The 24,360-nt window shown below is 35.1% G+C and overlaps 1 protein-coding gene across 7 annotated transcripts in view; it reads right to left on the reverse strand.

Annotated features, from left to right (window-relative positions):
* Smg7 (SMG7 nonsense mediated mRNA decay factor) overlaps nt 1-24,360 on the reverse strand; it is a 77,129-nt gene that overhangs the window by 13,980 nt on the left and 38,789 nt on the right. For 6 of the 7 annotated variants that reach the window (XM_047520438.1, XM_047520435.1, XM_047520436.1 and 3 more), the window contains 11 exons: nt 22,462-22,493; nt 19,832-19,949; nt 18,064-18,196; nt 10,689-10,860; nt 9,346-9,417; nt 8,213-8,363; nt 7,723-7,858; nt 4,047-4,209; nt 3,541-3,697; nt 1,840-1,910; nt 432-492 (listed from right to left, as the gene is read on the reverse strand). In XM_047520438.1, coding sequence (XP_047376394.1) covers nt 432-492; nt 1,840-1,910; nt 3,541-3,697; nt 4,047-4,209; nt 7,723-7,858; nt 8,213-8,363; nt 9,346-9,417; nt 10,689-10,860; nt 18,064-18,196; nt 19,832-19,949; nt 22,462-22,493 — 1,266 coding nt within the window. The remainder of the gene's footprint in view (nt 1-431; nt 493-1,839; nt 1,911-3,540; nt 3,698-4,046; nt 4,210-7,722; nt 7,859-8,212; nt 8,364-9,345; nt 9,418-10,688; nt 10,861-18,063; nt 18,197-19,831; nt 19,950-22,461; nt 22,494-24,360) is intronic. The other variant, XM_047520439.1, reaches the window with a different exon arrangement.

Below are 24,360 nucleotides of genomic sequence, written 5' to 3' on the forward strand. Positions count from 1 at the left end.
GGAAAAATAATATGGAGAGGAGCAAAAGATGAACAAAGGTTCCTGAGGAGTTAGGGAGGGAGGAACCAAGAGACACAAGATGACTGGGAAAACCAGATTTTAAGTAATAACCTTTGGTTTACATTTGTTTCCCTTTTTGACATTCACCCTCTAATTTCAAGAAAAGTCTGAAAGTTCATATCATTCAGTGAAAAATATTACTTGGGAGAAGCAACTTTCTTTTCCATTACTTTCTTAAGCACTTAGTATTGGTATTATAGAGGAATTAAAGGCATGACATACACAAATGCACTTCACATCAACACACTTCATTATTAGTTTTTATTATGAAATAAGACACAGAGCAAAGGTTCTACACCCAAACCTGATTCCTTTAATTATAATACTGCAACCACTAGCAAGGCAATAAACTTCCTTCAGCAGCCACCTACCTGAAAGAAGGTCGCAAAGCCAAGAATCCTTGTAACTCAAACTCCTCTGGAAGTGGTGTAGCTAAAGGGAGGAAATAAACATTTGCCAACATTTTAATAAAAATATTAAATATGAAAATATTCAGTAGAACAATGCTCACTAAAATTTTTAAAAGTAATTAAAAAAAACAAAATATATGGAAAGAAATTTAAAAATGAATTAAAAAAAACCCACAAAAAATATATGGAAAGAAAGTATCTATAAAGCTCAATTGTCTGATCTTTATAGTAATTCTGATAAAAATAACTCACTCGTCAAAATCCAATAGCATGTTACCTTTGGGGCCTAGGCATTCCCCTAATATTCATGAGAATGGGTATGATGAACTTTGTTATCAGCATTTCTAAAAATTCTTAGCCTCAGATTTAATAATCCCAATGTTTAGATCACTTATCTCCTTTTACTCCAAGTACTAATGAACAACACTCATATCACCAAGAGCTTACAAAAAAGAAATACAGATTCTTGGGCCCCATCTAAACCTACTGAATCCTGAGTAGGTTGATTCACTTGCAAGTTAACATTGAGGACTATTGATTCTAATGGAAGATAATCAGAAGGGAGTCAAGTTACAGGTTGCTCAGTGTAGCACTATTTATTAAGGAAGAAAATGTTAAAAGTCACAACAGTGAGTAAACAAATAGGATAGAATACCATGAAGTCAGTAAAAATTTTTTTCAAAATGTTTAGTGACAAAAGAAAATCTTAACAATATAATGTTAAATTTAAAAACAGGTACACAGCTGTATCTGATACCAGACATTACATGTTGTTACCCATAAAGAAAAGGGCCTGAAGAAAATATACTGTCATGTGATTGGTACAAAGTACTACGCAAGAACTACGGGGGGCGGGGGGTGCGTGCACTAAATCTTCTGATGAGTAGGTATTACTTTGACAGTGATATTCTTAACACTCCCCCCCTTAAATAGTATGAATGAAAGGGAAAGAAAGATGGAAAGAATTTAAAGATATTCTTGTACTCTCTGAACTCCTACTCAATGTTGCTGAGCAAGAATAAGCTGCTTGAGGGGCTGGGGCTGTAGCTCAGTGGCAGAGCACTTGCCTAGTGGCAGAAGTGCTGGATTCAATCCTTAGTACCACATAAAAATAAGCAAATAAAACAAGGCATGCTATCAACAACAACAACAACAAAAACAACAATAACAAATAATAAGTTGCTTGAAGAACTGGAAGAATATCATTTCTACTTTTACCCACTTAATCTGTATAGTGCTCAAAGTCTCTTCTTAAATACTGAATTTAAAGTCAAAGACTTCTCAACAAAAACCTATTTTTCCCTGGCCTTAAACGCACCATTAGTGATAGAGAACTACAGCAAAAATGCATTGTTTGGACAGTTCTTACCATTAGTACTTGAGAGATCCTCTTCATGCGGATGGAAACTATTTAGAAGAGAAATCAGCCAGGGCCAAATGCTGTAAATTAAAGAAATATTTCAAACTTAATTTTTATACAAGATAATTAGAACACTCATAAAATATGAAAATGACATCTACAGAAACTAGTCTTAATGTATTTTTTCCCTTTTCAACATTTTCAAGTTTGTAAAATTCCTTAAAATATATTTTCAAAGACATCTAATAAAGAGGTATCCAGAAGAGTCAAATTTCCATGACAGAGATGTGCAATGAAGATTATTTCCCAGGTTCCTAATTTAACAAACAGCAAAAATAATTTGCTTTAAACACTGAAAATTGATGCTTATGGAGAAAATTCTAACCAGAAAAAACAATATATTATGTTTTCATATAATTATTAGCAGCTGTGAGACCCACTACTAGATCTTTAACCTATGACTGGGTGAGGGTATAACACAGTCAAATCGCTCTCTTCTAAATGATGAATAATGCCTTCTTCTTTATGGTATCTGCTTCCCCCTATACCCCCCCCCCGAAAAAAAAAAAAAGCCTACACTGCTATAATATTTCTCTAAACTCTGGGCCAATAGGATCACTATATAGGAACAAGGCCTGTATCCAGAAAAGGCCATCCCTGTCCATAAACATGAAAACTCTGTATGTAAATTATAAAACACAGATTTCTTTCACAGTATTACTGATAGTTTATTAAACAAAACAGATGTTTGAATTCCAAAGTATACAAGAAGAGAAAAACTACATAGCTTGAGTTAAGAAAAAAAAATTATTCACAGCAACAATGCCTGGAAATCTGTATTACTAATCCCTATGCAAACATTAAAGGAGGTAGACAGAATGTGGCGCTATGTTCCCAAACTCCACTGATAATGTCAAAAGTGAAGAAGTTAAGCTTACAGTTAGGAGAGAGAAAAAAGGAAAGAGAATTATGAAGTAGAGGGATCAGAGGGTCTCAAATGAGGCCAGGTCATTTCCTAGGCTGTGATCTTGGTCAATGTGTATGTGCTGGGCCACAGATGAAAACTAGAGATTTTTCTTAAATTTATCATACATGGGAGGAACTTCCTACTCACTGCAAAGCCTTCCTGAAAGTATTTGCCTCTAATACTCAAAGGTAAACTGAAAGTTTCACTTGTCACTGTGAAGACAACAGTTCTGTCAGAATTACTCTGAGTACAGATCATAGAGAAAATGGTAAGAATAAAAGTACCTTTCAATCTTTTATGCTTAAAATAAATACAATTTAAATTGGGTGTTATTAGAAGGCAACATCAAATAGTTTTAATGTACAGAAAATAATGGAAGAAATAAGAATTCCTTTACTTCAATTCCTGAGCAGAAAACTGAGGCACAATGTATTTCATAAGAAACAAACTGACAGTATGTCAAGTTCATCTTGAAATATGAAAATTATCTTTTCCCTAGGATGGTAACTGGGAACAGGGGAGTGCAGAGAGATCACAAATTCTTAAGACTGTGCCTCAGATGAAGAATTCAAACAAATAAATGGGAAACATACAAAGAGGTTCTCAGTTCAATTTCCAGAGAGTAGGCAGAAAATACAGTCTTCCATTGTTTGAATGTTGTGTTTCAGAAGGCAGTTTTCACATATCTATGAGTATCAAACAAACAAAGCATACAAACTACAATGAAATTACAAAACACTTACTACTGTCTTTCATCCACCACTGCCTCCTGAAAGATTCTGGGTCTGAGTCTTAGCCAGTCCATGGAGACCTTGACAGCAGGAAGGGGATAGGCATTGTAGGACTCCTCCTGAGACTCATTTTGCAGAGGACACTTACAAAGGATGCCAAGAAAAGACACTTAAAGAAAAAAACATATTGAGAAAGCATAAGATATTTGAAACTGTATACCAATTCCAATTAAAATGTCATTATGAGCCTCCTCCTATATTCTATTGAATATGCAAGTATCTTAAGTATCTTCCTAAAAAGGCATTTTCTTTTCCATGTTAAAAATATTATAAAGTTGATGAGAGGAAGTCATCAGGTAAAAGGACAGAACTTGGGATTTAGGACTCCTGATTTTATATTCAAAAACATGGGATACATTCTTGTACAGCATTCGGCTTTGTTACAGTGATGAAAATGCTGAAGATTTTGCTTTTCCAAGAAGATAACACCTGTCAAAGTAGAACGAAGTAATACTCACTAAAGAGGGCCAGCAATTGTGTCCAACATAGCTGCTCATCTTGGCTGTAACTATGCTGCTCAGTTTCATTACTAAAGTCACGAAGGTGATGAAGTTGGAATAGGTTAATGACGGTGACATGAACTAACTGCTGAGAGTTGAAAGCTTTTTGGAATAGCAGTCTCTGTAAAAGAAGACAAAAAATACTGGTATATTACCAAGAGCAGAATTAAACTGTGTCTGCATTTAGGACCAGATGGATAACAGAATTACAGAAGAATAAACTGTTTCACTTTTCATCCCAGTATTTTAATTGGGTCTAACACTTCCCAGTCTGAATACTCTGAAAGGAATTAATCCAGACACTACTGAGTTGTCTGTTAATAACCTTTTTATCCTAAGAAACTATATATTTTGTAAATATGACTTGATAAAAAAGTTTTGGGCAGGGATCTATCCATAACTTTACACAGTTTAATTCATTAGAAATTGTTTTATAAGAAATACATATACATGAAAATACTAAAATTGAGATTGATGATTAGAAAGCACATAAAGAAATTTATTTATATACAAGGCACAGCAAAAACATACTTTGGAACAGAGGATGAATGACAGGCTGTAGAAATCACAGGATGTTTTAGACACTATACACATGATTGAAAAGTACAGAGTGGGCATGGTAGTGCATGTGGGGAATCCTCAGCTACTCAAGAAGCTGAGGCAGTAGAATCATAAGTGTGAGGCCAGCCCAGACAACTTAGCAAGACTGATCTGTCACAAAAAAATAAAAGTCAAAAAGGACTGGGGACCTAGCTCAGTGGTAGAGAGCCTGACTAGCATGTGTAAAGCCCAGCACTGGGGGGGGGGAAGTATAATAATAATGAAGTTTTTTTTTTTTTTAAGTGCATGAATGATTTTCAACCAATTTCATGACTTAATAACTGTGTTCGCAGTGTTCTGATAAGAAGCATTACAAAGAAGTTGTCACCCTGATACTCTGAGCTGGTGGCCTCAAAGTACTTACCCTTCTACTTTAATATCTGCAATAAGTTTTAGATTATCCCCTAGTAAAACGCTTTTCAAAGAGAAGTTCCTAACAAAGTTGACAGCTACTAGACACAATACACTAGTTTTACCCTACGCTTTAGCTACAGTCAGTCTCCCTCCCCAAACCCCCAAGGAAAGCTTTTGGAAATAGCAGAAATTTGCATCTCTAGTCTTATGGTAAGAAATAACAACCTTCACTTAGTTATACCAGCAGTGATAAGAGAATCTACCCATGTATAAATTCACAGCTGCCTCCGACTACTCTTGAGTTTTGTTTCTACATAGTTTAAGAACTGGAAATATCCAGAGTAATCTCTATGATTCTAAGCAAAGTCTTTCACATTATTAGTGGAGAAAAATAAAATCCCATTCTACTTTTTCTTGCACAACTCTTAGCCTCCTTGCAATCTGCCATTTCATTGTCTTTATCTAGAATGCTTATCCCTTTTCCAAAGGCCTCAAGCATTTTTCTTATTCCTTTCTTCAAAATTTCCTAAAATCCTACCACTTCTTCAGAATTTTCACACATACCTTCTCCTTCAATCTCTAGATTCGATCTTCTAAATAAGCAAATCATTTACACAGATGAGACTGAGTTCAATACCCTAAAGTTTATATGTGGATCATATTAATTATCTACAGATGTTTTAGATACACTTTTGAAATTTAATCCACTATGCTAAAATTTGATTCCAACAAGGTTATTGTGCTATTTTAATGCTGGGTTAAATAGACTGGAACTTGGCTGTCTCCCCCAAGCCCATATGTTGAAGGCTTGGTTCCCAGTCTGTGGTGCTGTTGGAAGGGGACAGAAAATTTAAGAGGTGGGGCCAAGTGGAAGCAAGTCAAGTCTATGGGGGTGTGTCCCTGAAGGGGAAACTGGGACCCCAGGCTCTTCGCCTCTTTGTTTCCTGAGAGCCATGAGGTGAGCAACTTCCTCTGCCACATGCTCTTCCCATGTGTACTGCTTTGCCACAGGCCTAAAAGCAATGAACCAACCAAACCATGAACTAAAATCTCCACATTTTTCTCTTTTTAAGTTGATCATCTCAGGTGTTTTGTTACAGTAACAGAAAGCTGAGTAACACAATGGGTAAGGTTTGAAATAGATCTGCCTCATACCATGTTTAACTAGAGTGTTGGTGACGATACTTCAAAGTATATTTTAGTAACTTGCCAATTATACCCTTACCTACAGAAACATATCTTATATACAGAAATATATATATGGAGAAAATATTAGCATTTGAGGTTCTACTAAATGCAAAACTGGGTTCAAACTAGGAAAACTACACAGTGAAGATCACATTAATGCAGCTCTCACAGAATTAGAGCTAGAAGCAATCTCAAGATGTCATCCAGCCCAATGACTTGCCTTTTAATTTGAATTGTATCTAAACCATCTAAGAAAGATGACTGTCAATCTGACACCTAAGCTCTCCAAAAGAGGAGAACCCAGTCTCCCTCAGCAATCTACAGTTCTCAACTTAAAATATTTTAGTTTTGACTTCAGGAATAACAAGGATATGTTCTCTTTAAATAATCCTTTATATATATGACTACTTATTACAAATCTACTTAGACTTTTTGTTCTTCTTCAGGCTAAATAGTCCAGAGCATTACAAGCTAGTTGTTCCTTTCATATACTCAACCCTACAAACAGTATATTATGGACTAAGATTAAATAGGCTGCTAGGAGAAATAGAGAAAGGAGGGCATTCCAGAAGTTTATTCAAAAACTATTTCTATTAGAATCTGTTACATGTATAAAGTACCAACTAAATTTAAAAAAACGATAATCTTTAAAAACTACTTCACATGACTATATTTAGATAATTCATGTCTTTAACTGTCCATGTTCCAAAATCTCTTAGAATGTGAGACTTTCATGACACTTAAAGGAAAACTGTCAAGCAGTTATAGACAATTTCCCAAGTGTATAGATACAAAGGAATAATCATGAAATATAAAATGTTCTTTGATATTTGTCTTTTTTACTCTTGATCCCAGTGCCTAAAACAGTGACTAATACACATTTGTTGCATAAAAATGAATTAAAAATATAATACTTAAATTTGACTATCTTTATATTTTATGTATTATACTACATTTAAACTAATTTCTTAATATAGTAAAAAAGATCATTTTTATATAAATAGAATAAAGGTCATTTAAATTTATCTTCTTATATAATTAGTAAAATATGTATTTATGTTGAGTGAAGTTCTCATTATTTTCCTTCTAACTACCACAAATCCTGATGGATTAAAGTACATTAGGAACAATGAGAATGCTTTGCAGAATGGCAATGTCTATGAAGTAGGTAAAAGAATCATATCTAAGAATGCAAAAACCAACAAAAGTAGTACTTTCAAAACTTAAGAATGAAGAAGTTATTTTTTTTTCTATGTTGACACTTTTTGCCAAATGGCAGCTACTCACTTAAAATATTGCTACTGTATTTCTTTAGATATTATACCTCAGTTTAAATGAGGGGATACTATACGCAAGAATTTCATATTCTTCAAATTTAATTTTTTACCAATAGCTTGGGTTAAGTACTGGCATAAAACAGAAGTCAGTTCTCTCCAAACGTTAGCCTTTCTGATTTAGACAAGAAAAAAATTATCTGTTTTTGAAATCTAACCTTAAACTGTTCTTCCAATTTCTCTCGAAGAGGGCTCAGCTTCTCCAAGCTCTTACTCAGGTACACATGACCATGGAATTTAATAAAAGCCTTGATGAAGTCAGAAACACCCCATTTGGTTTTCACCTCATCCCGGCTGAAAAGAAAGAAAAATTTCCATGAATCTTAAGTAGCAAAATGGCTAAAACCACCTAAAAGAGGTTCGGCTTGCAAGAACAAGTTATTTGAGCACCTGGTACACAAGGCAAGGGTTCTGCATTTGACTAACTTTTCAACTTCAGATGAGTATTTGGCTGGGATCGAATCGGACTTTCAATAAAATTCAGTGACTGTACACAAAACTACTCTGAAGTAGCTACAGTTTAGGAATGGAAGAAGAGAAGCACAGGTCACTGACCATTATTTCCTGTATGCTAAAATATGAGGGATTAATTCAGGTTACACAAAGTCCTCTTGTGGGGGGCAGAACAGGGGAGGGGTTCAACCCTACCTTTCCAGTGCTTTAGAAAGTGCTTTTTGTAGATTAGTGGAGGCAGCTGGGAAAGGGAACTTCACAGCAATGCTTCTGCAGTAGTAGAAAATCGTAGTCAGATGGTCTCCTTTGGAAGAAGCTAAGATAGCCAACTGATTGTAAGGCTGACCTAAAGGAGAGAGTTCAGATTCTAAAGTAACCCAAGAACCACAGTCTTGATATCAGAATTCAAATGATCAGTTTTAAATCCTTAAATTAATAATGGCAAGTATTTTGTAAGGCAAATCTCAAGATTAACTAATTACAAATGGACACAATGGGAAACAGCACACTTTAACAATGGTATGTACTATCACATACAGGGTGGAGAGCATTATAAGCACTTCAAATAAGGCTTCACAAAGGGCTAGCTCATAAGTATTTTTGGCTTTGTAGGCCAAAGGGTCTCTATCACAATCACTCAGCTGTTATATGTAGAGAGAGATAGCTAAAGACAATATGAAATGAATGGTATGGCCAGACTACCAACTCTACTTGAGATTCTTCTAGAATCGAAGGGAATTTCATCATGGCTTAACACTAATGACTTATATCACCAAGTATCTGAAGCAATTTCTTTAATTCAAGAATCACTGCTGGGGCTAGAGTTGTAGGTCAGTGGTAGAGTACTTGCCTAGCATGTGTGAGGTGAGGCACTAGCATCCTCAGCACCACATAAAATAAATAAAATAACGGTATTGTGTCCATCTACAACTAAAAATTAAGAAAAAGAATCACTAATGACTATTTTGGGGCCACCAAAAGACTGAAGTACTAGTTTTTAGGTAATAGATCATTTTCCAAAGGGGAAAATGTAAGTATTAAAGAGATAATTATTCCATAAGCAATTAAGGAAGCCACAGGTGTAGAAATAATATTAGACCACATTAATTAATTCTATTATGCTATTTTACTGACAAAAGTCATCTTATTTGAATTTTTTTTTATTTCACTTATATGGAACGTACACTTTAAAGGGCAAATACAAAACTCAACATCCAAATTCAGTATCTATTGCTTTTATAACTTGAAAGAAGAGCCTTTAGTTATCTGCTATAGTGCTATCAAGAACAAAGTATCGTGGTCAACCTCCAGTTGACAGACCCACTCACCATTGGAGGGGACAAGCTGAGCTGCATGCCTATAGTAGGACTCTGCCTGGCTGGTCTGGTTTCTATATCGAGCTAAGGATAACAAAAAGAGAATTTAGTTAAAAGCACACACACACACACACGCACACACGCACACACGCACACGCACGCATGCGTGCACACATACACACACACCACCACCACCACCACCACCAGGAGGGTATTTCCAAGCAGTTAGCATTTTAAATTCTAAAGATAATAAAGACATTAAAATTAATTTTAAGATCACTAAAGACAGAAAAACTTTAAAACAAATGAACTATAGGATTATGTGTGAAGTGTCCATCCGCCTTCCCTATTTGGGACATTCAGCATGTAACCGATTTTAAAGCTTACCTAGCCCCCATTTTCAGGTCCTCCAGTGTCATGCATCACCAGCTCCCACTATGGACTATGCTGGTGACCTGGAGCCGGCCCACAAGAAGGGGTGACTTATATGGCACTTAAAAACAAAACAAAATAAAAAAACACTATACAATATGATCTGAGAATTATGTAGTTCTTCAATATCTTATAAAGTGATTTTGAAAAATGCCTTGTAATCTACTGCAATATTAAGTATGTGTGTGCAAAGAATACATTGAAAGCAAAAACAATCCAAACACACTATCACTGAATCTCCTTGCAGAACTCACTGCTTACTTTGATGTAACTCCTCTCATGGAGTCACTGATTTATGACATTAAGAAACCTAAAATCTTTAAACTTAAAAAAATGTTTTTCATTTCTTGTTATTTGAGGACAAGCAAAACATAATCCTATAGTTAATTTGTTTTATAACCTTTTTAGGTCACCTTAAAGGAATAACAAAGAGTATAAGTAATACAATATTCCCAGATGAAATACATATAATGGAAATACAAATTTATCTTTTAAAAGGAAGCAAAGTTAAAAATGAGCTCTTAATGTACTGGTAGGAAGGAAAATAAGGCAATTTAGCTCTAGAAGAAATAACTTATAAAATATTCCAAAAGTACAGACTTTCAATTTAGAAAATTATCATGGTATCACTTTGATAAACCTTGTTCTAATTACATTTTTGCTGCTTATTATTTTTCTACACCTGCATAAAGTTTAAATAAAATTTAAATCTTAATATAAAAATTATTTTCAAGTTATGTCTGACAATCCCAAAACCTTGAGAAATTCTAAGGTCCTAAAAAATACATTTCACAATTTCCTCTTATGACAATCTAAATTGCATGCACATACTCACGGCCTAAAGGAAAAGTTTCTTCCTATGACTACTCCAAAACACAGAGAGGAATGAATATATTCTCAATTCCTTTACACCAAAGGCTCACCAATGTCTCCAAGGTGGACGAGGCAGTGCTGGCAGATATATGAACAGGAGCTAGACTGTGGCTTCACTATGGCGCTGGTATGCGTCTGTTTATTGCTGATAATTCCCAATTGGGAAGACTTCACACGGCATGGTAAATCTACATTAAACACTGTACACAGTTCTTGTAATAACTGAAAGAAAAACATAAGCAATACTTAGCAGAAAGAAATGTTTCAGAAGCAAAGTCTGTGTGTATTTACTATCATATACTGCTAAGACTCGAGGCAAGACTAAATGAAAATTATATGGAAATCTTTGATAGTATAAATAGTATCATTTATTATAAATCATCTTTTGAATTATCAAATATTACAACATTCTAGGATGTGCATCTAAGAGGAACAGGAGCACTTTAAAACAACAATAATAAAAACTATATTTACCTGAATAGCACTTTTAGACACATTTAGCCAGCAAAGTAAAGTAAGAAATTCCATGAAGTTATCTATTTACTTCTCTCCAAAACACACAAAACCCATTAAAAACTGCTTGGTTACCAATATCACTTAAATGAAAGCTAAGGTATTTGGAAAACTTTAAGAGTTACCTGACATTTTTAAGTTCTAGGCTAATTCTTTGTATACACAACAGAGCTCCTGGTATCTTTTTTTTTTTATTTTTTTATTTTTTTGAGAGATGAGATAGTCATTTATTTCAGTCCAATATACAACTGGAAAATCTTTTAGCACAGGGATTCTTAAAAATGTCAGGATCATATTTGTTCCTTGCTAAATGCCTGCTATATACAATTTGCATTATCACGACAAAATCCAATGAGATAGTAACAGAAGAATATATCTCTTCTATCACAGGTTTCTTTCAACTTTCAGGTTCTCAAGTGCCCTGATTTTCCTGTTATACTCCAGGGGTTTTTGTTTTTTGTTTTTTTCCCCTTTTCTAAATTTTTATTTTTACACACTGCATTTTGATTCACTGTACACAAATGGGGTACAACTTTTCATTTCTATAGTTGTACACAGCGTAGATTCACACCATTCATGTAATCACACATGTACATAGGGTAATAATGTCTTAGTCCACTATCTTTCCTTTCCTCATCCACTCCCGCACCATTTTCCTCTACACCACCCAAAGTTCCTCCATTCTTCTCCTGCCCCGCCCCCACCCGCCACTGCCCCCTTGTTATGTATCATCATTCACTTATCAGAGAAAACATGCAGCCTTTGGTTTTTTGGGCTTCGCTTATTTCCACTTAGCATGATATTCTTCAACTCAATTCATTTGCCAGCAAATGCCATAATTTTATTCTTCTTTATGGCTGAGTAATATTACATTATGTATATATACCACAGTTTCTTTATCCATTCATTAACTGAAGGGCATCTAGGTTGGTTCCACAATCTAGCTATTGGGTATCACAGATCTTAGGTAAATTACATTCTTTCTTTCTTCATTTTCTATTCTTCAAGTGTGAAGGCTCTTTCTCCTGGTCAGAGCTAACTCCTCTGCCTGTACATGCCTGTCATTCCTTGCTTTTCTCTCCCCTGCCTATCACTCTGCTCCCTGCTCTATTCTTTCATCTATTTTCAACTTCTCATGCATGTGTCTGGTGGTCTAAACCTGTTGAGGTTTCCTATCAAAAACAAATATGATCACCAAAAAAAAAAACCCCACTCGCCCTTGACACTAGAATCCTTCCCAAAACTTTCTAATAGCTCCTCCTCTTTCCCTTCCCAACCAAACTCCTTCAAAGGCATCCACATTCTTCACATCTGCTTTGTTAACTCCTATCCATCCCTGAATCCATTACTATTTGGTTTCTAAACAAGCCCTGTTCCCACTCCGTCACCCACTGCTGCTTTACTAAAACTGCTGTCATCAGATAATTTACTACCCAGTAGTGAAGTACAGTGCCTGTCTATTAAGTAATCATCATACTGGACCTCCCTGCAGCACTTAAAACAGCGGGTCTTAGAAGGGTGTGGGAGAGCATGCCTATAATCCCACTTACTCAGGAGGCCGAAGCAGGATTTTGAGGCTAGCCTCGTCAACTTAGATCCTGTATCAAAATAAAAATTATTTAAAAAGGGCTGGGTACACCTGTAATCCCAGCGGTGCAGGAGGCTAAGGTAGGAGGATCGCAAGTTCAAAGTCAGCCTCAGGAACTTAGCAAGGCCCTAAGTAACTCAAGGAGACTCAGTGTCTAAATAAAATACAAAAAAGGGCTCAGGACATGGCTCAGTGGTTAAGTGCCCCTGAGTTCAATCCCTAGTACAAAAAAAAAAAAGGAATGGGGTGTAGCTCAGTGGCAAAGTGTGTACCCAGCACATGTGAACATTTGGGTTCAACACTCAGTGCCAATAACAAAATAAATCCAGTGAATCTTAAGATTGGTCACTGAGCTTTTCTAGTTTTTTTTTTTGTTGTTGTTGTTTGTTTTTTACATAATTCTCCAATTATACCTTTTCAGTTTCCTTCAATCAAAGGTTTTCTTCCTCCCACCTTGTCAAGGTTTTACTTCTGGTCCCTACACAATTCTTCCCATTCTATTCTCATTTATTCAACTCTCAGAAATATATTCATTCAAAGATTTTTTTCCTAAATATTATTATATTCATTCAACTATTTGCCTGCCCTCTCTGGCAAAGATAAGAGAATTACATGGTAAGCAACAGAAATACCAACATGAATAAGAAAATCTGTGTCCCTGAAGAGCTCATAGCCAAATGGGCAAGTCAGGTAGAGAGAGAGAAAGAAGGGAGAGGACAGTGGAGCGAGGGAATGGGCCAGGGGGAGAGAGAGAGGGAGAGGGGAGGAGAGAAAGCAGGACGACTAGCATAAGTCAGTAGAATATTCCAACCCTATAATAAACTTCATTTCCTAGACTATTTTCTAGTCCTGATAAAGCAGCAGCAATACAGTGTAGTAGTTATACAGTTCCATTTTTTCAGATATGGATGTGAGAACAAATATCTAATGATTTGACTAAGATTACAGAATTAGAAATACCTTAATCCTATTATCATTTTGACTTGTACAGAATTCCCAATCCAAAATAAAACACCATTTAAGTACCCACTCAAAGTATCTGAAAGGTGCCACCTTTTTCCTGAGACACCTCCATAACTGAATGGAGAGCCTATGAACGCTTCCTCATTAACTCTCTATTTCATCTTTCCTTGTATTTGTACATTTGCAATGGGCAAGGAACTTGCTGACATATAATGCTAAAAAGTGGGAAGTCAGGAAAAAGAACAGGACCTGCCCACACCCACAGCCCCTTTAAAATAAAATAAAATAAAAGGAACCAGAACCAAAACCAAAAACTGTGGGAGATGACAAGAAAACATGATAGGATAAAGAACTGAGTTCTGTAGTCACTGAAAGAACAGACTGGGAAACTAGGCAAGGCAAGAAAAAAAAGAATGATCACAAAAAAGTAAATCAAATATGGATAAAAAATCATGTAGAATGGTTTTGTAATAAAATGTCTCCCTGAACCCATGAACTGCAGGTGGAAATATCAGACAGAACAAAAGTTCTGCTGGTACACCAAAGTTCTGGGTAAAGAGCTCTGGTTTAGAGGCAATAACAGGGTAGAACCAAAACAGAAGAACAGGTGTTTTATAAGTTGAACAAAACTATATTTGACATTTTTCTTTTTTTTTTTACTAAAACTATATCCTATTCTATATATGAACCTGTATCCTATCTTTAAAAAGTACCCTGATGTACTAAACTTGGCAGCAGTTTCCTAAAACTAGGTGGGTGGCTAAGATAAGAAGATGTTTAGTTCATTTTATTGTAGCATTAACCAGGAGCTACTCCTAAGGCTAGAGGCTGAGTAACTAATGCTAGTGTTCTCCCCAAACTACATCATAGAATGATAAAATTGGAGAGGGAATCTATAAACATCTGCCTACTCCATTCTTTTTACAGATCAGGAAGTTAAGCACTACAGAGGTCAGTGACTTGCCCCAACAGTCACAGTTTGTCAGTACTAGAGCAGTACTAGGCCATCTATCCAGGCTTCCCATTTATCAAGTGCTCTTTATACTATTCCATTTCTCCTCAGTTCTTTGCTCTATGCCCAGAATGAAGGACTGATTATGAAGGTACAGAGTATCACCTTTTATACTAATATAGAAATTTAATCCTTTTTTCACTCCCATTTTCTTAGAATAAGGACTACTATATTCTTTGATGTATAAAAATAAATTACAGTAGAATGTTAGATCTTTACTTTGACCAGGAATTTGGTTTCTGCTGAGGCACTAAGCTTTAACTTAACAAAGTGAGAGCTAAGAAGTCGAACTATCTTTGCACAAAATGCAACCACGAATGATCACAATTTTCAATCTACTTCACTCAGACTACCATCCCCACTCTGCTGAAGTTACATTTCATCAAATCTAAGAGACCATAAATTATAAGATGAGTCATTCATTGTTTTATACAGTATGACAAGAAAAACACTGCAAATTAAGTGATGACTTGTGATTAGTACTATAATACTGAAATCTTAAAAGTCTTTTATAAACTTACCTCTATTTCAGAGGCATTAAAATATGAAAAAAAAATTTTAGAAATGAAGAAATATGGTACTCATTAAGTTCACCAATGACTTCCATGTTTTCAAATCTAACTGGACCCTTTTAAAACTTTACTTGACTTAATAGCAGTAAATTAGGGTTGATCATTCCCTTTCCTCACTGAGACACTTTTCTTTAGCTCCAAGTCCCCTCTCCCTGATTTTCTTTTACCTGCAATGGTTATTCCTCTTGAGCTAAACCTGTTCCCACTATACTGTAATATAGAGTTCTATACTGTAATCATAAAATTTATTCTGACCCTGACACTTTCACCTTTTCACTGTGCTTCAAACTTGTTTATCCAATTGCCTATTTGACGACCCTTCTTCAACATCAAATGGGCATCTTTCTAATTTAACATGGACAAAGTTGCTTCCCCCCTAATGATTCCCATCTTAGTAAGTGGTACAATCATTAAACTAGCTGCTCTTTCAGTTACCAGCTTTGATGACTCCTTTATTCTGAATTCCACAAACCTAACCCAATCCATCAGAGGATGCCTGTTGACCATACTTCAAAATTCATTCCTTTCCATCCTAACTAGCTTCCATTCCCGACCCCAATATCAAGCAATCTTTTAAAAATACAAATCAGAACATGTTACTACCTTGCTCAGTCTCAATGGCATGTAATTATACTAAAGATCAAAATTCAAAGCTTTTCAGCCTATGAGGTCATACAATGATCTGGAATTGGTCTACTTCTTTAATCTGGTAAACAAGTCTATACTGCATTTAACAAAGAAAGATGTATGGAACATTATTGTTAGTAACAACATTAACTGTTTCAATGGTCAAAATAAGACTAAATAAAATGCAAGTCCTATTAATGTTAATATATGAAAGTCTAAAAAAACATAATGAGAGAATAAAGAAGTTTGTTGATGCTTATTCTACAATTCATAACTGGTCAACCACTGCCTGTGAAATGCAGGTAGGAAAGAATCAATGCTTATAAAAACTTCAAAAAATGAATTTCAAAATCAAATTGTCCATGCCAGGCGTATGGCACACGCCTGTGATCCCAGCAGCTTGGGAGGCTAAGGCAGAAGGATCTCAAGTTCAAAGCCAGGGTCAGCAAAAGTGAAGCACTAAGCAATTCAGCCAGACCCTGTCTCTAAATAAAATACAAAATAGGGCTAGGGATGTGGCTCAGTAGTTGAGCCCCTGAATTCAATCCCCAATACCCCCTACTCCCAAATTAAAGTGTCCATATGAGACATCTGAATAATTTTATTATTCCCCAGCATATATGAAACTTTTTAAAAAAATTGTAGATGGGCATAATACCTTTATTTTATTTATTTATTTTCATGTAGTGCTGAGGATCAAATCCAGTGCCTCACACATGTTGGGCAAGTGCTCTACAGTGAAGCCACAAACCCAGCCTATGTAACACTTTTCTAAATACCATGGTTCCTTCATAAAAATTATGATTTCTACTTTGGTACCTTGAACATTTGTTTAGATTTACCAGTATTCAGTCACATGTATGTCACATCATAAAAACAGGTATTCAATTTTAAGATGACAAACCAATCTCTATAATGGCTATTAAAAGAATGTACGGCAGAAGGTGAAGTTTTTACTTTCCAGAAGATCAGCTTATACTACTAAAAGTCAGCATAACACTGAAAATGAATTTTGAGAATAGGAACTGTACTGGAACTGCAATGAATGTTTTTGGTCTAAATAAAACATAAATAACCTCTATGATAGCTATTTGATATCTTCCAGTTCAAAAAAGCTTTTATTTTTAATTAAAAAAAAAAAAAAAAAAAAGATAAAGGCAAATATAGGGAGGTAGCAAGCAAAATAGGGAGAACTGGTCTAAGACTTCCCTACAAGATATTCCACACCTTGTCTATATTAATATAAGATGCTAGTTTATATATAAAAATTTATTAATTAAATTACAAGTGGATGAAATGGGAATTTAGAGGATTATGCTTATGGCAAATAAAATTCCATGGTCAGAAATAAAATTTATTTATTCTTTGCCTGATACAGAAGTTTGTGACTTCCAGGATGTGACCCGGAAAAGAAAAATCTGTGAAGATGATGAAAATCTTATTATTTAAACTGATGAAAAGTTATTCCATTTTATAGGTAGTTTAAAACATTTCAAGATCAAGATAAATTCTCCTATATAAATAACACTATGATGAAAACCTACTTGATGTTATAAAAATTTAACTACTTCTTTTTTTGTGTGTACCAGGGATTAAATCCAAGAATGCTTAATTTTGTTTTAAATTTATTTTTATTTATTATTTTGAGATGGTCTGACTAAGCTGCGTAGGGCCTCGTTAAGCTGCTCAGGCTGGCCTTTGAATTTGAGGCCCTCCTGCCTCAGCCTCCCAAGTAGCTGGAATTACAATCGTGCACCACTGCACTTGGCAAAATTTAACTACTCCTTACCTAGCACAACATAGCTATTGCTTTCCTAACAACTATACTCATACCCATAAATTCACACTTGGAACTGATTACTTCTGCTGTTTGACTAAGGTTTTGCTTTCATTGCCCCGTTTCTATTCATACAGTTATACTTCCAACTTATAAACCAAAACCATCAATTTAAGAGTAGAGTCTTTAATTTTTTAAAGGCTTTCTGGTAAATAATTTTCAACATCTGTATTCATTTGAGATTACAGGTGATCAACTCCTGGACAACTCTTACAGTGGTTATACAAAGTGTTTAGATGAAATAAAGATGTGTACAAAAAGCAGATTATTTACTACTAATACTAGGAAAACTGGTATACAATGAAGAACTCACCTGGGTATAGAAGCCACTAGCTGCCTCTAGGAACAGAGAAAGGTTTGCCTGAACTTCACTCCGATTCGGGTTTGCTCGATTCTTTGCCTGTCCTTGTAGTGTTGTGATCTGATTCTTAAAGGCATGATTCCAGCTGAAAACAAAATGTAATTCTATTTGGTATAGCAGTGACTCACTGGGCAGACACTGGTCCCCCTGAGAACAAGAAAGAACTGTTTGTTATAATTATACCACACTGGACAGTAAACCTGCATTAAAGTTATTCATTTATTTAAATAATTTTATGTTTCCCTTGAATAAAACTACACATGCAGTAGAATTCAACTGATCTTAGTAAATACTTACCAAATGTTTGAATAATAAGATTGTGGCTTCAGCTATTAATCTTTTAGAGCAACTACAGTTAGAACCTATTTAGAAATTCCAGTATAAAAATCAGAACTACAGTAGCAAGATTAAAGAAAAAGCTATTAACAAATTTCCATACCTTGTGCCAAAAATAACTAACTGTACCCTAACAAGTGACAATGTAAAGGGGGCATGTAAATATTAAGCTAGGCTTTATCTCTTATTTTACCAAAAGCCATTTCCCATAGCACTCTCTTCCTTCCCTATCTAATAGTTTTACTTAGAGAATCAGTTTAAATTCAGTTTTAGTAAACTATAGTCAATCTCTAATTTGAAAATCACAGAACTAAAATGAAGTTAACACAAGAGTTTTACAATTTATCTAGAAAGCTCCTAATTTTTATATATCAACATCAACTTAAGGTACTGGGTTTTTCAATGATTTAGGAGGTCAATCACTCAATATTGCTGGTGACATCTCATCTTGACTCTAATATCACAGATATGAATTCTGGCTGGTTGCTATTTAGTTATATTACTAGGTTTCCTAAAAATATAAAGTATATAAGAAAGATGTGGCAGACAGGAAAAACTAATCTTCACCAAACTTAGGGTAACAGACATTACTAGACAATATTTCTTCACTGACTTTCAAATTTCCACTAGGCTAATGTTCTTAACCAATTTTTAAGGCAAGGTCTTCCACAAGAGCTGTTTATTTACTCATTAGGGAATCTGGTTATCTGTCACCTTACCCTTCATAGAAAGAACAAATGGAATGGCCTAAATATACAAAATCTTTCTTTAGCTTCCATTGGGAGGGAAAAGAAGAAAATATCAATTTATTTGATTAACTTTCTATAAGGCACATACATTTTTCTGCTGGAGAAAAGTTTTTGGTTTGTCTAACTCAAGACTTAAATGTAGGACTCAAAAACAGATAACCAAACATTCTTAATACTTGAAATATATGTTTTCCTGATGTATCCTAAAAGAGTTGCCCTTTATAAGATTCCACTCTAAATATCTCTTACCTTTAAAACTGTGCCTGAAATACCAATGGCCAAATATTTTGTAAAAACAAAAAACAAAAAACAAACACACACACACACAATTAATTTCTTCCTACCAAAAAAAAAAAAAAAAAAAAAAAAAAACTTGTTCTGAGATAGGTTAAAAAATAACCAACCAGGGCTGGGGTCATGGCTCAGTGATAGAGAGCTTGCCTAGGATGGGTGAAGCCCTGGGTTTGATCCTCAGTGCCACATAAAAAATGAAACAAAACAAAACAAAAACAAAATAAAGGTTAAATTCTTAAACAAACAAACAAACAAACAAAAAACCCAACCAGTTTCAACCAGTTTCAAAGTCTTGGTGAGATTCTTGATCTTACAGGAACATCCCAAATGATAATACTTACAGATCCTGTTCTACTTTCTTGTCTAAAGCGTATTCCAAATCAGTAACTAGCATTTTCTGGTACAGGTCCTGCAGAGCCTGCCTGGATGTCCAGACCTCAGCTGGACCCAGCTTAGAATCTGAGTAACAAAAGAAAAATACAACATAGAGACAGGTAAATGACTACACTAACAATTCCTTCCCTCTCCATTCCCCAAGGCAAATCTGCTCTAAATATATTCCATGCAGAACTTTTATACTATCACATTTCAAATGACTCACCTTTCAGCTAATGGCTAGCTTTGGCTTAAGATGCTTTTGTATTTGTTCATCTTTTAGCTCTGAAATAGTATCATGAAATGAAAATAGCTAAAAAACAAAAATGAATGGTTTACCCTTTGCTACTGGTGTGGTCCTACTCATATCACAGGAAACCATATACTTCACAGTAAGTCACTCCTTTTAAAATAATGGGCTATCAAGTCAGTCTGTCTAGCCTCCTAATTGTATCTCTTTGTCCAAAGCAGATTTTTCCTTTTTGTTTTTAATTATTCCCACAAGTGTTCACATAGAATTCTCCTATCAGCTCACCATTCAGCAGTTGCTTGGATATTCTGCTGTTATTCCTATTCTACACATGTCAATCCAATATAGCCATGACAGTGAGAATTATCTTAATGAATGGTAAATTGCTCTTTAAACACTTTTGTGAGCAATCCACACCTGCCATTTAACATAAAGAACGGCTGGTAAAGGTCTGGGAGTTAACACCTCAAGAGTCAAGATGAGCCAGGCACGGTGGCGCAAGCCTGTAATCCCAGCAGCTCGGGAGGCTGAGTCAGGAGGATTTCGAGTTCACAGCCAGCATCAGTAAAAGTGAAGCACTAAGCAACTCAGTAAGGCCCTATCTCTAAATAAAATACGAAATAGGGCTGGGGATGTGGCTCAGTGGTTGAGTGCCCCTGGTTCAAAAAAAAGAAAGAAAGAGGTCAGAGGAGAGCCTGTGTGTAGAATAAAATCAGGAAGTTAGGCTATGACTATACATACTGCAAAACTGGTGTCACACTGAATGCCAGAGACCTGCAAGGCATTTTAGCCTTTCTGATGTCTGGCCTCTTGAGCAGTTCAATTATTTGACAGCAAGTTTCCTCAGTAGAAGAACTTAATTATGGACTTTTGAATCACCTATTTCCAAAAACCCAATTAAGGTGTTTGATTTTGTTTAGGGGTCCACTGCTGCACAATGACATAATCTTTACTCTCTCTGGGTTTGCTATTAGTATCAATAACCGCCACAATACTCTTTCACAAATAGAATCTCCTAGATGTTTGAGTTAATGCTCAAGAGTTTACTGGCTAATAAGAATAAAGTCTATTATAAATTTTTGGTCTCTTATGAAGTTTTCAATCACTAATAGATTAATAGATATATTTAACCCTGCTCTGATTCATTGATGGCAAGAAAGGGGACTATCAGAGATCATTAACTCTATCAGATCTATTCATTTAAGTAAGTGGATATAATGTTATGTGAAGTTTCTGGATAGCTAACTGTCCCCTAGAAACGTCAGACTCTAAGATTATTTACTAAAGCTGTTCAATAATTCACAAAAAGTAAATGGCACAGATAGTCTGATGTTGCTCCATGATTCAGATTATGCCTTCAATGCTAATTCAAAAGCAGAATACAGTAGCAGTTCAGACCTGATGATGATACATACAATATACATAATAATTTGTTTATAATAGGAAGAATTCACGTGCTACACTAAGTAAATCTATAATAAGCCTTCCTTTTTTCTTGAATAAGATGACAATAAGATTACCCAGCAACTCTGAGCATATGTCTGTGATTTTAGAAGCTGAGGAAAAGATACCTCAATAGTCTCTACCTTCTTGGATTGTAAATCTCGGCAGGTATACTGGTTATCAAAATAGTTTAATTCTTCATGGGTCTTACTATAAAACTAAAATCCTCAAAAATTAGAATGAGATCTATTATCACATATCCCTTTACTTTCAGGACAGTATATGCTGTTATGGAGGACACGCTGATCACTACATAGCCATTACTATGTAGCTGTCCTATTTAGGCATTAAAATCTGCTCCTATCAATGGCTAAGTCCAGGAACTCTTCTAAAAAGACCTCAGCTGTTATTCAAAACAGGAAAGATATGGCAGGAAAGAAATGTGGCAAGATAGCTCAGTGAATTAAAAACTTTCAGTAGAGTTTTCCTGTAAACATTTTTTTCTGACAGCTGACCCCTACTCATGTTTGAGTAATTATAAATAGGAAAAGAACATTTTTTCTAGGAAGATGATAACCTAACATCAGAAAATGTTTTTACTTACATGGATTATGAATTATGTTCTGTATATTTTAAATTGATGATAAAAAGTTCATAAAAAGTGACTACATATATTAAATTAGGTAATATTCAATTAATTGTGGCATATGTTATATAAAATTCTTGACAGGTATATAAGTAAGAATTCAAAGTATAATTTACATATACAGCAAATAGCAAATCATCATCCCTTTTGGCAACAAGGACAGGATTTAGTGCTACAAGTAATATAGGAGAGAGAATATCCTCCCATTAATTTAATGGTATAAAATAAGCTGTGAAAAGAAATAAGTTAGCCAATACCTGTCATATCAGCCTTCAGGACTTCTGCCTGCCTAGAGAGGGAAGAAAGAACATCAATTAGAAACAAACTAGGCCTAACCAACATAAATAACAATAAAAATTAAGTGAAACCATTAATTACAATGCTTGTATGTCCTGGGTAGCTAGCACTAGTTCTTGACAAATTGATGCAATTGCTTAAAAGTTTACAGGATCATCAGTGACCTCTTTTATCAAACAGTTCACTTTCTTGCTGCTTTCCTTCAATCTGACTTTTTAACAATAACATTAAATGATATCCATTAAAAAGTTTCCCCTGCTGCTGCCAAGGATCCTACTGTGCTTCTCAATTTACATGACTATTTCAAATTTCCACTCTCATCAAGCTCTTCCCCTTCTTCACTAACAAATGACAGATCCATCTCAGAGAAAACAGTTCCCACTTACTAAATACTACATGTATATTATCCTACCCTTACTTTCTCTTGTTAAAAAATTAGAGGTATAGCACCTCTTATTTAAGATCAAAATTCCACTTATGTATGCTCTTTGTAAGGGCTTGTTCCTTTAACTAATCTCTCTCCTTTTTGACAACTTTTAAACTTCTACTGGATCCTTCCTTCAGCATTTAAACATGTCCAAGCCTTTTATATATTTTAACCCCCACCCCAGTCCTACATTCCCCCTCTAGTGCTGCCTCTTTTTCACTCATATTCTCCAGGAACTGCCTGTATTCAAGACATCCAAAATCAAACTTACGGTCCATCCCCAATCCCACTCCTGGTTGTCTTTCTGGCATTTTTTTTTTCACATACACTGTGGCTTTGCAGTTGTTGAAGGCAGAAGCTAGGAAGTCATCCACTGCAACTTCTTCGCCTGAACTGCTACAAAGCCATAAAACTATTTTCTCCACTTCACTCTTGCTCCATTTCATTGTGTTCTCCCACTGCTGTCAGAAGGCGCTTTTAAAATGCACACCTGATCATTTAAAACACTTGATTTCCCACTCTTCTTAGGGTACTTAAGAAAATCTTTGTTAAAGTGTCCTACAAAAAGCCATAGTCTCTAAATTCTACTTTCACCACTCTTTCCTCCTTGATCTCCATGTTTCACTGCTGGACTTCTGGGTCTTTGTAAAGGACAGTCCTTTGCTAGGAACACCTCCTCCTCTTTGTCTGGTTAATTATCACTTACCCTTTCTCTTAAATCAGAATTCATCTAGACTAAGGACATTCCTATTTATGCTCTCAGAGCACTTGTATTTTCTTGATAGCTCATATAACAGCTTTTAAGAATGCTCACCAATGCAAACGGCTGTTTACTAATACAGTGCCTAGCACACAGCGGGCACTTGATAACATTTTTCCAATAAATAAAGGAAAAGGTAAATCATTTTCATATACTCTACTTAATGATCTTATTCATATGCAGATCTGCAGAAGCTGACCTCATAGAAATGGAGAATAGAAGAATGGTTATCAGGGGCGGGGGAGGGTAAGGGGCAGGGAGCATAAAGAGAGACTGGTCAATGGGTACAAAGTTGTAATTATAGTAGAGGAATAAGTTCTCATGGTTAATAATATGTACTGAATATTTCAAAATAGCTAGAAGAATGGATTTTGCAAGTTCTCACCACAAAGAAATAAAAAATGTATAAGGTGACAAAAACACAAACACCCTGAGATTTGATTATTATACATTCATTAAAACGCACTATGCCCCATAAATATGTAAAATTACACATGTTAACTAAAAGCAAACAAATTTTGAAAGTAACTATAAATTTGAGATTTCATTTAAAATATAGGTTGTAAAATTTTTACTGTAAATAGTTACACATAATGTTTTAGGTATTTAGCAGGAATTATGAATTTTAGTTTCATTAAAACAAAGTGAATCTTTTTATTTTCTTAGCCTTTA

This window comes from Sciurus carolinensis, chromosome 12 (genome assembly GCF_902686445.1).
Source record: "Sciurus carolinensis chromosome 12, mSciCar1.2, whole genome shotgun sequence".
NCBI lineage: Eukaryota > Metazoa > Chordata > Mammalia > Rodentia > Sciuridae > Sciurus > Sciurus carolinensis.